This window comes from Esox lucius, chromosome 11 (genome assembly GCF_011004845.1).
Source record: "Esox lucius isolate fEsoLuc1 chromosome 11, fEsoLuc1.pri, whole genome shotgun sequence".
NCBI classification, from domain to species: domain Eukaryota; kingdom Metazoa; phylum Chordata; class Actinopteri; order Esociformes; family Esocidae; genus Esox; species Esox lucius.
The window spans coordinates 38,194,804-38,209,241 of NC_047579.1; the positions used below are offsets into that span (position 1 = coordinate 38,194,804).

The following is a 14,438-nucleotide window of genomic DNA, read 5'->3' on the forward strand; positions in this document are numbered from 1 at the left end:
TCAAGTACTTTTCTGTCAGGACACGTCACAGCTTCCTGAACTCATAGGACATCTGGTGCATCATACTGATGTATGTTTTCCATACAAACAGATCCTACAAAAGCTGGGAACAGGGGACAATATCATGTTCCATTGCTCTTGGTGCATTAAAACATGAGTTTTGGTTCTATATAAACAATGGCCCAAACCAACGACCACACACTCAACTGACCACCACACATTCAAGCTATACAAGTCATCCTCTGACAGTTAGGAGAAGAAAATGGGACAAGGTAATCTAGGTTTTTTGCTCAGTTCAGTGATTGTAAAATGTAGACCTAATTAATTAGATTATATAATCATTGATATGGTGTTGCCATATTTACAATATATATATATATATATATATATACATATTTTTATATATATATATATATATATATATATATATACATATATATGTATATACATATATATATATATATACATATATATATATATATACATATATATATATACATATATATATATATATATATATATATTTATATATAGCCTCAGACATCAAAAGACTACTGCCCCTTTTTCTTTCCTTTCCAAAAAAGTTGAAAAGGAAAGTTTTGAGTGAAGAACAGAAGCGTTTTGCAGTGGTCTCTTAAATTTAACCCTTCTGTTCCTCACTCAAAACCTTCCTTTTCAACTATTTTGGAAAGAAAAAGGTGCAGTGGTCTCTTAATTCTTTCCAGGAAAAAACAACAGGTCCTTCACTGGTGTCAAAAAGCGAAGGATTCCTTACAAATATCTCACCAAAATGTGACTCAACTTGTTTTATGAACTTCCTAATCGCCCATTGTTTTTCTCTTCCATCTCTTCCAGTGTTTCTGCTCATGCCAGTCTTACTGGTCGCTGGCTATCTGAGTCTAGGTGCAGCAATGGAGAATCAGCGGCTGTTTAACATTGCCGTCAACCGGGTGCAACATCTCCACCTCCTGGCTCAGAAAATGTTCAACGACTTCGTAAGACAAGGCTTAAGTCTCATTTTGACACAGCAAGTTGTTTTCTCACCCTCCTGCGCAGTGTCCTCTGTGCACATCTCCGGTGGTGGAAACATCTCTCTCCCTTTTCTTTGATTTCGCGCAGGAGGGCACTCTGCTGCCTGATGAACGCAGACAGTTGAACAAGATCTTCCTCCTGGACTTCTGTAACTCCGACTCCATTGTGAGCCCCATCGACAAGCACGAGACTCAGAAGAGTTCGGTAAGTCTGTGGCTCTCAGACGTCTCCCCGGGGGAAATCAGGCCTCTCGATGTTCAACAGACAGGGCCATAGCTAACGCGGGGAAATGTGGTTATGACTCAGGGGGCACATGGCTATGGGGGCGCCCAATGATCGTAATAATTCCAATGTCTTCTGTAAGTGAGGGGGCCCAGGCATATATCTTTTCAGGGTGCTCAGGATTCCTGGTGACTGCCCTGACTACAGAGCTAGTGGTCCTAAATCAGCTTATCATCTAATTGTCAAGCCCTTTCACTGCTTGAATCTGGTGAAATGTTCAGGGCTACGATGAAACTGAGTCGTCTGAGGGGGTCACCTGGAGAGGTTTGACAACTACTGTGGTAGGGTACCTGACTTAAACTCTTATGGTATGTCCTTGATAAAACCTGACAGCTCCCTTCTGCTTTTTACCTTCAGTAGGAGTTACGTAGCTTTAGTACAGGAAAGTGTAATTGCAGACTAAAAAATTGGACATCTCAATGTGTACAACTGATCCAATTTACCCCCCATTAAATACAATGCTCAATCGTGTTAATAGAGCATTTCAACCACTAGAATGAAACTTCGCACTGTAATATGTCTGTGGTATGTCTATGTCCACACACACACACACACACAGGTCCTGAAGCTGCTCCACATTTCCTTCCGCCTGATCGAGTCCTGGGAGTACCCTAGCCAGACGCTGACCCACACCATGTCCAACAACTTAAACCAGAACCAGATGTCTGAGAAGCTCAGCGACCTCAAAGTGGGCATCAACCTGCTGATCAAGGTAGAGAACAGACAGAGATGTTCGTCTGTGGCAAGACACTTCATTGATATTCTCGACAGCCACTGACATTAAAGATGAAATGCCCGTGATGATGTAATCACTGTACATCGTTCCCAGTTAAGAAGCATAGTTCTTTTCATTTAAAAATAAATTCTGTACATTATTGAGCATAATATTGCTGCATGCAGACATCAGAATTACAATGTGCAATGTGTGCTTTTAGACTTCTAAAAAAATATAGACACACATCCACTCCAGCATGTATCTTTCTCATTCACACATCTGCCCCAGCATGCATTGCTCTCATTCACACATAACACCCAAGCATGCATTGCTCCAATTCACACATCCACCCCAGCATGCATCTCTCATTCACACATCCACCCCAGCATGCATCTTTCTCATTCACACATCCACCCCAGCATGCATCTTTCTCATTCACACATCCACCCAAGCATGCATCGCTCTCATTCACACATCAACCCCAGCATGCATCGCTCTCATTCACACATCAACCCCAGCATGCATCACTCTCATTCACACATCCACCCCAGCATGCACCGTTCTCATTCACACATCCACCCCAGCATGCACCATTCTCATTCACACATCAACCCCAGCATGCATCTCTCTCATTCTCTTGTTCCACAGGGCAACCAGGAGGATGTACCAAGCCTGGATGACAACGACTCTCAGCAGCTGCTCCCTTATGGGAACTATTACCAGAACCTGGGAGATAACGACAACGTCAGAAGAAACTACGAGCTTCTGGCCTGCTTCAAAAAAGACATGCACAAGGTAAGGAACGAATTTAAGCAGCTTTCTATAAAATCACACTCAGATCTTCAACTCACATATTCTTTGTTTGAGACTGGTCTCTGGAAATTGTACAGTGTTGACACTATAGAGCGCCAGCTGGAATCAATTTCTGTTCTCCCCAAGGTTGAGACCTACTTGACGGTCGCCAAGTGCAGGAAGTCTCTGGAGGCCAACTGCACTCTGTAGGATGGGTCGGAGAGGCAGCCTGATACCACTGGACCAGTTTCGCAGGAAATAGATAGCATCTCGTCCTGCATGGAAAACCATTTTCAATCCATATGAAATGCTTTTCAGTGTAGTGGGTTCAGTCTAAATCCAGCAACCCGGCTCCAGGGGTTTTCAGGCACCTGCATTGTTCTCTGAAATCTACAACAACTTCACTTATTATATTCACTTTATTTCTCTGAGCTATTATTGATTTGTGGAATTCATAGATTAGTACATTCATAGAAACATTTTTTGAATGTTTTAATTAAGATATCTGATTCAAGGTGGTGCTGCAGTCAATGCATACATTTATTTTAGGTGTGGATTCACACTGACATAAAAAATAACTACTAAAATGGGCAAAATAAATGGTGGTCTCTGCATAAGCAGGCTTGAAGCTTTTGGGATGTACACTGATTAATAATCATGTCATTTTCTCTAGGTATTTTCATTCCATTACCCTATTGTTTTAAACTATGTAGTAGTGCTTCATTTTTCAATAAAGCTGTTGTTCTCTGCAATCGCTTGGCTACTATATAAGCTCTTTCTCAAAATAACATTTCCATGCACAATATGAAAATGACATTGTTAAAGAAAAGTATTGTAAGGTTTAGGCAAGTGCCAGAATCTTGGATTTAAAAAAGCACTAAGCCAGGTCACAGCCAACCTCCCGGACACCCTGTCTAGATGAATAGAATTAATTAATAATTGCAATCCTCTAATCGGGGACACCAGGCAGGCTCAATGATGAGATAGAACAGCAAACCTGCCGGCTCCGTACCACGCAAGGGTGAGAGTTGAGTACCCCTGAGTGCCTCGCCCCTTTAATGTACCTGTTTCAGCAGCGGTTGTTCAGCAGAAGCTGTTGAAATCTCTGGAAAATACCCATGTTGGGAAAGTCTGTTTAATTTACAGGTATGTTTTAGTGGTTATACTGTACACCCACAGGCGTACACATGCGGTGAAAATATAAGGTAGCCAGGTAGTGACATGTAATGTGCAACTTCAGGCTTTTCTTTAGTTCTTATGTTGACATTGGCGAGGAGCAACCACTGAGACATATAATCACCGTCTAAAACCACAGACCTTTGAGTCTGTATTCGAGTATCACGTACCAACAGTCACGAAAACAATTAACCTAGAAAAGAGAGGAGTCGGTCAACGTCTTGACAAAATGTAACCGTTCGAACGCGCCCAGTGGTTACACTGCTGTAAGTACCGCCCCGTATCGATGTGATTGGTCGTGGTGCTGCAACTAGTAGGTAATAATGAATCGAGGTATTAGCGCGGGATAAAAGAGCTCATGTGCGGAAGTCGAGTTGTGCGAGAAAATGTGAACTTCTTATGATTGTAGGATGTATTTGGATGTAATGCTACTTATATTTGAAGCTATACCATGCAACACAGCTTGGCGGAAGAGAGATAGTAGCCACTAATTTTGCTACTGTAACCAGAATTCACTTCCGCAATGGACATCGAGGTGGACATAATAGAGTTTAGAGTACCCACTGAAAAAAACAAAACACTGTTTGTCTGGGACATACAGCCCACGTTTTCAGAAGCATTTATTTACGTAAGTCAGACTTTTATTTTTTTTTAACCATTATTCTTTTGGGGGGTATTGTAGTCTACTTAAGTTAATTTAGTTTATGCATTGTTTTAATTTAGTTTGCCATTACGTTTACATCACTGTAGGTCCACTGCTTACAGTGACCTCAGAAGTCCTACGTTTTTTGTAGGCATTTCATAAATTACATTATCAGAATTACCTTTATCCTCTAAGTTCATGTATTTATAATGAACATTTTACTTGGTGCAAATGTGCTGCTGTTAGACAACACGAGAAGAGTATAGTGAGCATATGAGATCAAAGTGAGTTGTCAGTAAGAGTTGGTGGGGTGGAGGCGAGGCGAGGGGAGGGGGGGGGGATACAACTCCTCAATATGAAAAGATGATAAAGTAGCCATAGGCATATCGTTTATAGTTATTGTCACTGATTGGAATTTAAATATTATACTGTGTCATTTGAAAGGAATCCATCTGGAATATATTCTGTAAATTTGGGCCTCTGTACCTGGTGAAGGTGTGTCCGAATGCTTCTGTGGCTGAACCAGGGTTCTATGCCCTGGTGAAGTACTTCTCTGCAGCACAGGCATCTAAAGCACAGAGAGCCACCCACGGAAGAGGGTTTTTCCAGAGTTTTCCCTTGAAGGTAACTTTGAAACGATGTAGGCTGTTGTAACATTTTGTTTGTATAGATTTTATGACTAATTGCAAATGTCAATTCTGAAGAAATGTCATATTTGCAAGATGATTGTTTTAAAGTTCTAATATTTCCTATAAGCACATTTATTTTGTGACATTGTAATTGTGTGTTTAGCCAAGTGTTTTTCCCCTTTGACCACAACATTAAGGCTTAAACAGTAAGCGTGACTAATTACACATTCCAAACCTTGTCCACTAGATGGCGATCGATCTCTCCAGTGAATACCAATATCTCATCTCGCCAAAGGTTCCTGCTCTGCTGCACTTTTGGTCCTAAAGGCTAATCACCATGGTGTTCCTGATTCATACCCAGCTATTACTGAAATCCAGAATGTTTTTCTTGATTTGTTTTCCAGGTGAAGCTGAGCACAAAGCAATACCCTCACTTCCTCCCCAAGGCCAAGCCACTGAGCCATAGCAAGTGTCAGGACCTATCTAATCACTATCTCGGCTTCAATGGATGGAGTACCCATATAGTCACAGTAAGCAGCAGAGCACAGGGGTTTGTCTCTTAAGTTCCACTGCAATAATACAAAAAGTACTAAATGTCTGCCTGGAAACTGTTGAGCAAGGCACTTAACCCAAATAGCTCCAGGGTTGCTGGTGTCTGGCTGTGACTCCACTCTCTGAGGGGTGTCTTGAGGACACCAGGGGTGTAATTCTGGACGACAGGGTAGCCTAGTAGTTAAAGCATCTGCCACAGCAAATCCCAAGCCGGCATTAACTATCTATCGTTCGTCCCTGGAGCAATGCATTTAATCCGTATTGCTCCTAGGTTATTGGTGAAAATGAGTTTTCTCAATCAAAGATATCTCATAAAAATATGGATCAAACACATTAGCACAAGTATAGACACCCGCCTAATTTCTATTGTGGTGGTGTGTTCACTGTTCTAGAATATTTTTTTTGTGAGCTATGTGCGATCTGAATAGAATTGTGACCAGTGTGAATGAATTAACACTCCCAAGGAATTTAAACCACTCAAAATATCCTGTGAAGTGAACGGAATTGAGAGTTTCTGTTTGCTTGAAGTCTGTAGACCAGTTCCCTTTTTCAGTGCACAGCAAACACAAAGCTTTCCTGGTTTGCTTGTCATTTGTTCCGCGCTATGCGCTGGGTTACCGCCAAACTATTTCTGTCATCCCATCACATTGGTGCCAATATTAGAGACAAATATGTGTGTGGAAAAGGGGTGTGGTTTTGTGGACATTGATTAGCAATTGTTGAGTTTTCACAGAAATCCAAAAATACAGTTGCTAGTGAAAGTCCCTTGAACAGACTCCCTTGGTTGCTTTGAGGTTAAATCTAAGGAAGAATGACTTTTTTATTCTTCTGGATCTTACCACACATTTAGAATTTAACAATACAATTTTTTGGGAACTAATGAATAACAAATTAAAAACTTGATATGTCTTGATTGCGTTAAGTCTTTACACCCCCAGAATGAATAGCTTTGCACCACTCTATGGACAACATATATGAATGTATTCATCAAAATGGCTAAAGGTCTGTTCATTTGTGTGGAGTAATTGATTTTATATTCAATGTAAAAAAAAAAAAAAAAAAAAAAAAAAGAATTAGCAAATCCAAGATAGTAGTACTAGACCACTCAGGATCACTCAGCACCTCTTCAAAACCATTTGTTCTGACTCTGGCATTATAATTATATCAAAATGTTAGAAGACATTTGTTAGGTAGTTTGGTCTAACCAGTATAGAATAAGCAGATTATGTAAATGTTCAGATTTTAAATCAGTGATATTTCTCCTTCAGCTGAAAGATTTGGCCATGATAAATGTACATTGAAGTCATTTCACTGACACTGATTTTCTTCCTGGACCCATGTAGGAATTGAAGTGGCGCTTTTGAGCCGACAAGGGTCCCAGAATAGCCAACAAGGGTCCCTGAATGTTTTGTACTTACATCATGTATATGGTGATTCTTCTGGATTATGCACGTATAAACAACATGTTACACATCCAGCCCTGAATGTGAGGATAGAAAATGATTCTGCCAATTGAAAGTTCTAGACTGTGTCTTTAAGATAATGATTTAGACCTTGGTTCTTTTTAGGACTGTTTTTTGTGTTTCCAAACCAACATGGCATTAGTTATGAATGAGTAATCCCTGTAGAGTTGCAAATTGCCAAGATACATGTTGTACCCTATACTTGGCCGCAATGTCAAGGAGGAAATAAAAAAACGGGTGCGTACATGCAGTATGTTTTGGCTCCTCCATATTTAACCAGCAAATTACCCAATTCATTAGATCATTTTCGGTTAGTTTTACCATTTCATTTAAGGTAAAATTGCATTTCAGAACCATGCTTCTCTGCTTTAGGAGAATGTTTTTGACCACTGATTTTAATCCAGACTTTTTAGAGGATCCATATTACCGTTTTCTTTTTTCTATGGCATATTATTGTGAAATATCCTCCTAGAAATCTATTTAAAATATATATATTTTTTTTTTGCAGTGGGCCAAAAACAAAATATTAGCGATGTGCATTCTTCATCAGAGGTTGAACCTAATTGAGAATCCCTCACACATCTTCAGTCTCAACTCAAATGTTAATCCATGTGTGCTGTAGGGAATGTTGACTGTTCCGTTTGTATTGTGACCAAAGCCGCCTTTTTCCTCGGGCAGCTGAAGGACATTTCCAACTGTGATGATGCCGCCCGGCTGTCCACCACGCCTGCTGACCCCCAGGAGACGACACTCAAGTACGGCTGCATTGTGGAGGTGACTTTCCCACGCCATGGGCTGAGCTGCCGAGGGGTCGGCGTGGCGGAGGAGATGGTGAAGAGCACTGGTGAGTTTAGGCAGGCCAGCCACGGTGTCTACTGGCCTGTTGTTTCTGAAAAATGTTTGTAATTGCATTTAAATGGATACTTCATGGTTTTGAGAGAATTTTGTGCAGTGACTAATAATGGTCAGCATCTCCATTGATAGGACGTTGTTGTTGTTTGCCCCAGCTCCAGACATTGTCCTGCCAAAACGAGGAAAACTCCAGAGATGGGCCAGGGACAAGGCCGTGGTGGACGCTTTTGAGAAGGTGTTGCTGCTGGTTTTGGGTGAGTTATTTCCTCTGAGCATATGTTGCTGCTGGTTTTGAAGTTCTTAATAAAATGTGTCTTCCAGGTAATGGGAAGGTTGTTGTTGAATGCCGGGTGGAACGGGATGATATCCTACAAGATGAGGATCTGGAGGGCCTTGTAAAGGTATCACACTGCAGTCTTACACCAAGTACACTCCACGTTAGATCATCCCCCGATTTGTGCAGTTCTGTATTTGCATAAGAAATCTATTCCCTGTGCCATGGATATAAGTATTAATCACCCACCCTTCTACTTCACATTTTGTTGCATTACACAAAGACCAAAAGTGTTTGTTCATAAATTATTGATCCACAAAATATATTCCATCATTTCCGTAAGTGAAAGGAATTTTCTCCAAATGAATTAATGCGGGAAATCACTAAAATGTCATTGTCACATTAGTATTAATTTCACCCTTTTATTTTAGGCATGATGTAAAAGAGCCAGGGATTGACATTATTTTATTGAACATCTCTATGGTCCTTCAGTACTGAATTCCAAGAACAGATATCAACTATAAAAGAACATATAAATATTTTTAAGCCTCATATATAAGGCAGTTAATACTGATGTTGTGAATGGCATATAAAAGATTCTGTTTTTCTTCTGAACTGGGCTGACACAGGACAAGATGCATACTGTTAAGGTGTCAATGTAAGGTCATTGGTGACATTCAAACTGGTGTTAATCCCCTGTGATAGGAGAAAATAGTGCGAAAACAGTGCGAAAAGAACAAAGATTCCAAAATGTCTGGAATTCTGCTAGGCTCTACAGTTAGTCAGGAATGAAAATTCAAAGGAATACACTTTCTTACATGAAATGCCAAGTTCGCTTGGGCCAAATCCAAACATGGTAGTGGCTGCATCGTGGTTGGGTATGCTTGGAATTGGTGTCTATCAGAATACAAAGAAAGACCTGCTTTAATCTACTTTAAACCAGTCACTGTTTGAGGCCTTCTCCTCTCAGATGGTCAATAACCATCAGCAAGACCAACCTAAACTGGATGCTTTACAGGAAGGCAGGAAATATTCCTAAGTGGTCAAGTTACATTTTTCTATACATACTTGAAACTGTATCATACAATTTTTAAATAGCTGTCTAGCCACAATCCAGGCAACCTTACTGGGTTTGGAGAACTTAGGAAAGAATAATGGGCCGCTATTGCACAATATAGTGTTCAGGGCTCGACGTGACTTACCCATGAAGACTCAAAGCTGTAATCACTGCCAAAGATGTCCCAATCCAGGCATGCCTTGACTGCTGCTTCTTACTGGTTTGGCTTCATACCTGTGCCGTAAAGTCCCCACAGCCCGGTCACCCCTGTGGAAGGGCAGTTCCAATTCAGGCCGGTCCAAACTCTCGGTCTGTCCTAACACCCAGATGTTGGGGCACCTGCTTCCCCATGATGCTGGGAGAGCCCAAACATTTTTTCAAGCAACTGTAAATTGTTCTGGGGGAAAAAGTGTATTTAGAATTACTTAAATGTTTATATGAATACTTATCAAGGTATGTTATTGTTTTGTTTTCTTAAAAATGTCTAAAGTGTCATTTGTTTTTTATAAGATATTCATTTTGAGATGTTTTTGTACTAATATTTTCAACCAAATCACTTTCAACACCACTTTGTCACAAAACAAAATGAGGAGAGACACTAATTTAGAATTTTTAAGGATTTAACATTCTTCTTATTTCCATGCCAGGTGAATGACATCCCCTGGAGCCAATTTGACCCTGAGGGCCAGGAAGAGGATGAGGCTATTCTGTGGGACCTCAGTGTCAATATGTGACATTTACCTGCAGACATTCACTGGTGTTCAGGTGTCACAGAAAAACTGACCATTACCTCTTCATTTCACTGGAAAAAAACTCATGTCATTCCGGAAGATACATTTGGTGAACTTGTTTTACATTTTGACCAACTGCATGAAAATTGCTCTTGAAAATGTTTTAAATGCTATGAACTGTGGACAGTAATTTTATTGATGCATAAAGTTATTTTCTTAAGCTATGAAGAGTTTCTCTTTGAAAAAGTCAAGTGTTTTCGTTCTGTGGTAAAATGTCCCAGAAGTCCCTTTAGAGGGTTGAGTTTGTGATGAGGCAGCGTAACAGTCATAGTCTGCCAGCCGGCACTTCGAGTTGGCTTGCTCTACTGTGTGAGTGCGCGTGTCTGCGGTCACCAAGGGGAGTCCTACACCGCTGGCACGGTGTGCATGCCAGCTTCCTCAAACCTTTGCCAGTCCCGCCAGTGCTATTTATGGCATTCCAGTAGATTGTCATATCAAAACGAATGACAGGGAGTTTTCCTCTTGTTTTCGATTTCATTAGTTTTCTGTGTTTCCGTTTTCTAAAGTAAAACATCTGAATGGATACCGATCTTTATCGTAGTTTGGTCCATCTGTCTCATGAATGTGTAGATGTTTGTCAGAACTCTACAATGCCAAAAATGTGTTTTCCCTTCTCAGTCTTTGTAACCAAATGTTGTGAATCCTTCGATTAAACATTTATGAATATATTATTTCTTATTAACCTTTATTCATACAACAAGCTGTCTTGGCAATCTAGTCCAGTGGTGCAGGACAGAGAAAGTTTCCTAGGTTATCTTATGTAGATTCTTAACAGCTTTTTAGCTGGGTATTCTGGCTAATGTTAAATAATGTGTGGTTCACAATAGCCTACCCTGCCCATGGTATGACTAACCAAAAAACACTTGTGTTCATGGACTAGGCTAGTGGTGCCGGACATCAATGTTTGAGTAGCACCTAGTTAGCCATAATAGTGAAACAAATTTCTACAAAATTAAAGTCCTCTATGCTTCTTGAATGTATAGTTTACATGTTAGGGAGAAATATAGCCCAAAACTAGCCTGTATTAACCTGTGTATTTCTCCAATAAGGCACAAGGGGGTGAGATGTATGGCCCAAATAATGCAGTTAAAAGCTGTTCTGTGATGCATTGTGCCTAAGAGTGCCTGGACACATCTCTCCCGAGATGCCTAATTGCTCTTATAAACTGGATACTGTAGGGAAATTTTCATTAAGTGTTATTTCACATTAACCTGATGAAGAGTAGACATAACGTCTCATGTGATCACTTGCATATTAATTGAGTGTTAATTGATAAAACATTTAACCACGTCACATATTGTTTTCCCAAACAGTTTAATTGTTAAGAGAGAGTGGTGAACTATTGTTCCCATGGTCAGTGTAATGAGTGGTTCTTGTTATCTCATATTGAGGACAGAAGGACCTATAGCTTGTCCTTGACTGTCTTGGCAAAATCTTTGGAGGATGAGTGAGCCCATAAATAAGGAAATCTTTCCATTTGAGAGAATATGCTGAGTCTTGATGAGTAGTGGCAGGGGGAGCGAATCCCAGAGGGTTGGGAAAAACATTGATGGAAGATTCGAGAAGGATCCATCCAGACATTTGCATAATGGGAGGACCTAATATCATTGTATAACCATACTGTATAAAAATTTGTATTTGGAAGTCGGTTGTTCTGCAGACTAACATGGCTTGGTTGCTCTGCAGATCAGCACGGCTTTATGACGTCAATAAAGTCTACTTTTGGATTCGAAGGCTCCTGAGTCTTTGCATCTTTTTTTGTCTGGAAATCTGAAGTGTTTTCCATGACAATACCAACACTAGTTAGTTGTACTATGTCGTTAGTAGTACTGTGCCCAGGTCTAAAACCATTTTTGAAATCAAATTGCAATTTCCTGATAAAAATAAACTTTACCTGTTTAACTACCAATGCCTCCAGGTTTTTATCAAGGTATGACAAGTTAGAGATGGGGTGATGGTTTAATTAAAGACCTATTTTTTCAGAGAGACCATATGTCAGGGGTTATCAGCCCAGGTTCATAATACTGGATAAATGACCCCAGACGGAACAGACTGACCCCAAACCTCTGGCACATGTAGTATTATTGTATTAGTTTACAGAGTAGACACTGAGGACTGAGAAAGAGGGCGTTCCAGGTACACTGGCCTAGAGAGAATCCCGGAGAAGGCCAGTCAGACAGGACTTAACTCCACCCACTTTGCTAAGCACCGGCCCAGACCACCAGAAGGAAGAGGTTGGGTACAGCCCACGGGTACAGGGTTCTATCCCATTACTCGCGCCCCCAGGTACACAAAGCCAGACAGAAAGATGTATCTGTGACTCAACCCGGTTATGATGAGTGTGGTGAAATGCCTGACGTGACGTGATGCATCCCCTCAGGGATGGCACGGGCAGTGTGAGTAAGTCAGTGACTAATCCCTTTATTGCAGAGAGGATATCCCAGTGGAGAGGGGAAGCCCAGCAGGCAGAGACGGCGAGGGTGGTTCGTTGATTCATTGCCTTGGTGTTCACACCCCTGGACCAGACAACACTCAATCATAGGCCCTAGTGAAGAGGTGAGTCTTCAGCTAGGAATTGAAGATGGGAGAAAGTCCTGCCTCCATTAGTTTTTTTGAACTAACAACAGGAAGATGGCCTGCATCTCAAATGTTCCTGTCCCCAAGGCTTCAAAATGTCCTCAAAGTATCATCCGATCACCACAATGCTTCTGTAAACATCTTGAAAGAGTGTTCAGGTGACTAATTAGGCAAAAGTGAAGTATTTTACAACGGTTGTGGATATTCTCAACAAGTTTGAGCTAATGGGTCGGGTGGTAAGACTGGAGCCATTTCTCAGAATAAAGAAAATCCAGGGCCGCATACAGTGAACTCGGAAATTATGACTCTTTAACTTTGCCAAATATTGTTACCTTACTTTCTTATTTTAAAATAGGAACTACACATTTTGCTCATCAGTCTATACACGATACCCCATAATGATCAAGCGTAATATACATTTTTGTGGATCATTGCTACACAGCCATTTTCAGGTATCTTCCGATATGTTTGTTCAGGTTCAGGACTGTGCCACTCAAGGACATTCACAGACTTGTCCTGGAGCCATTCCTGTGTTGCCTTGGTTGTGTTCTTAAGGTCAGTGTCCTGTTGGAAAGTGAACCCTCACCCCAGTCTGAGGTCCTGAGTGCACTGAAGCAGGTTTTCATCAAAGACCTCTCTGTACTTCGCTCTGTTCATCTTTCTCAATTCAAACTAGTCTCCCAGTCCTTGCCATAGAAAAACATCCCCATAGAAAAACATGGTATTGGCCAGGTGTTGAGTGGTGCCTGGTTTTTGACAGTTAAGACACTTGTCATTTAGGCTAAAGAATTCAGTCTTGGTATTATCAGTTTCTCATGTCTGAAAGTCCTTTAGATGCCTTTTTGCAAACTCCAAGCGGGCGGTCATGTCTTTTACAAAGAAGCAACTACTCTATGAAAAAGGCCAAATTGGTGAAGTGCTACAAAGAGGGTTGTCCTTCTGGAAGGTCCTCCCATCTTCACACAGTTCAGACAAGTCTGGTGCTCTGATAGAATGACCACTTCCCTAACAAAAGACCTTCTTTCGCTGAGGCAGACAACTCTAGTCAGAGTGTTGGTGGTTCCAAACCTCTTCCATCTGAGAATGACAGAGACCACACTGTGCTTTGGGACCCTTGCTCCAAACATGTTTTGGTACCAGATCAGTCTTTTGACATAACCCTGTCTTGAAACTGTACGGACAATTCCTTTTTTAACCTAATGGCTTGTTTTTTTTTGCGCTGACATAGTCTGTCAATTGTTGGACTGTACAGCTGTGTGCCTTTCCAAATGATGACCAATCAATGACATTTACCATAGGTGGACTGTTAAACCACTCAAGGGTGATCAGGATGGATGCAGGATGCACCTGAGTTCAGGTTTGAGTGTCATAGCAAATGGTTATGTAATGTAAATCTGATATTTCTGGTGGGGTTTATTTTGTGTAGATTGATGAGGAAAAATAAGTCTGAAGTAAAGAAAAATTGGAAGGCAGTAAGTACATTTTACAAGAAGACATTTGTTCTCCCAAAACAATGTGTAATGAGGGCTTATTACAACAAGTTAGATTTTGCCTATTTTTGCTCTAGCAATATTTTTGGGTTTGTGTAAGGTATAATTATTAT

The 14,438-nt window shown here is 40.8% G+C and overlaps 2 protein-coding genes across 3 annotated transcripts; both read left to right on the plus strand.

Moving 5' to 3' along the window:
- The first annotated feature begins 214 nt into the window (after positions 1-214).
- Positions 215-3,572, plus strand: gh1 (growth hormone 1). The gene is given in 6 exon segments (NM_001303940.1): positions 215-272; positions 856-995; positions 1,120-1,236; positions 1,874-2,026; positions 2,678-2,824; positions 2,969-3,572. Coding segments are annotated over 6 exon segments (630 nt in total). The 5' UTR covers positions 215-262; the 3' UTR covers positions 3,032-3,572.
- A 745-nt stretch (positions 3,573-4,317) lies between these two features.
- Positions 4,318-10,926, plus strand: rdm1 (RAD52 motif containing 1). Of its 2 annotated transcripts, none has more exons than XM_010892490.4 (7): positions 4,318-4,625; positions 5,136-5,264; positions 5,674-5,799; positions 7,963-8,128; positions 8,292-8,390; positions 8,458-8,537; positions 10,115-10,926. In XM_010892490.4, exons 1-7 carry the CDS (start codon positions 4,521-4,523, stop codon positions 10,199-10,201), a joined length of 792 nt encoding a protein of 263 aa, XP_010890792.1. In that variant the 5' UTR covers positions 4,318-4,520; the 3' UTR covers positions 10,202-10,926. The 2 variants fall into 2 exon arrangements, with proteins under 2 accessions (XP_010890792.1, XP_010890791.1); XM_010892489.4 differs by having other exon boundaries at positions 4,321-4,625; positions 5,085-5,264.
- Positions 10,927-14,438: the final 3,512 nt, after the last annotated feature.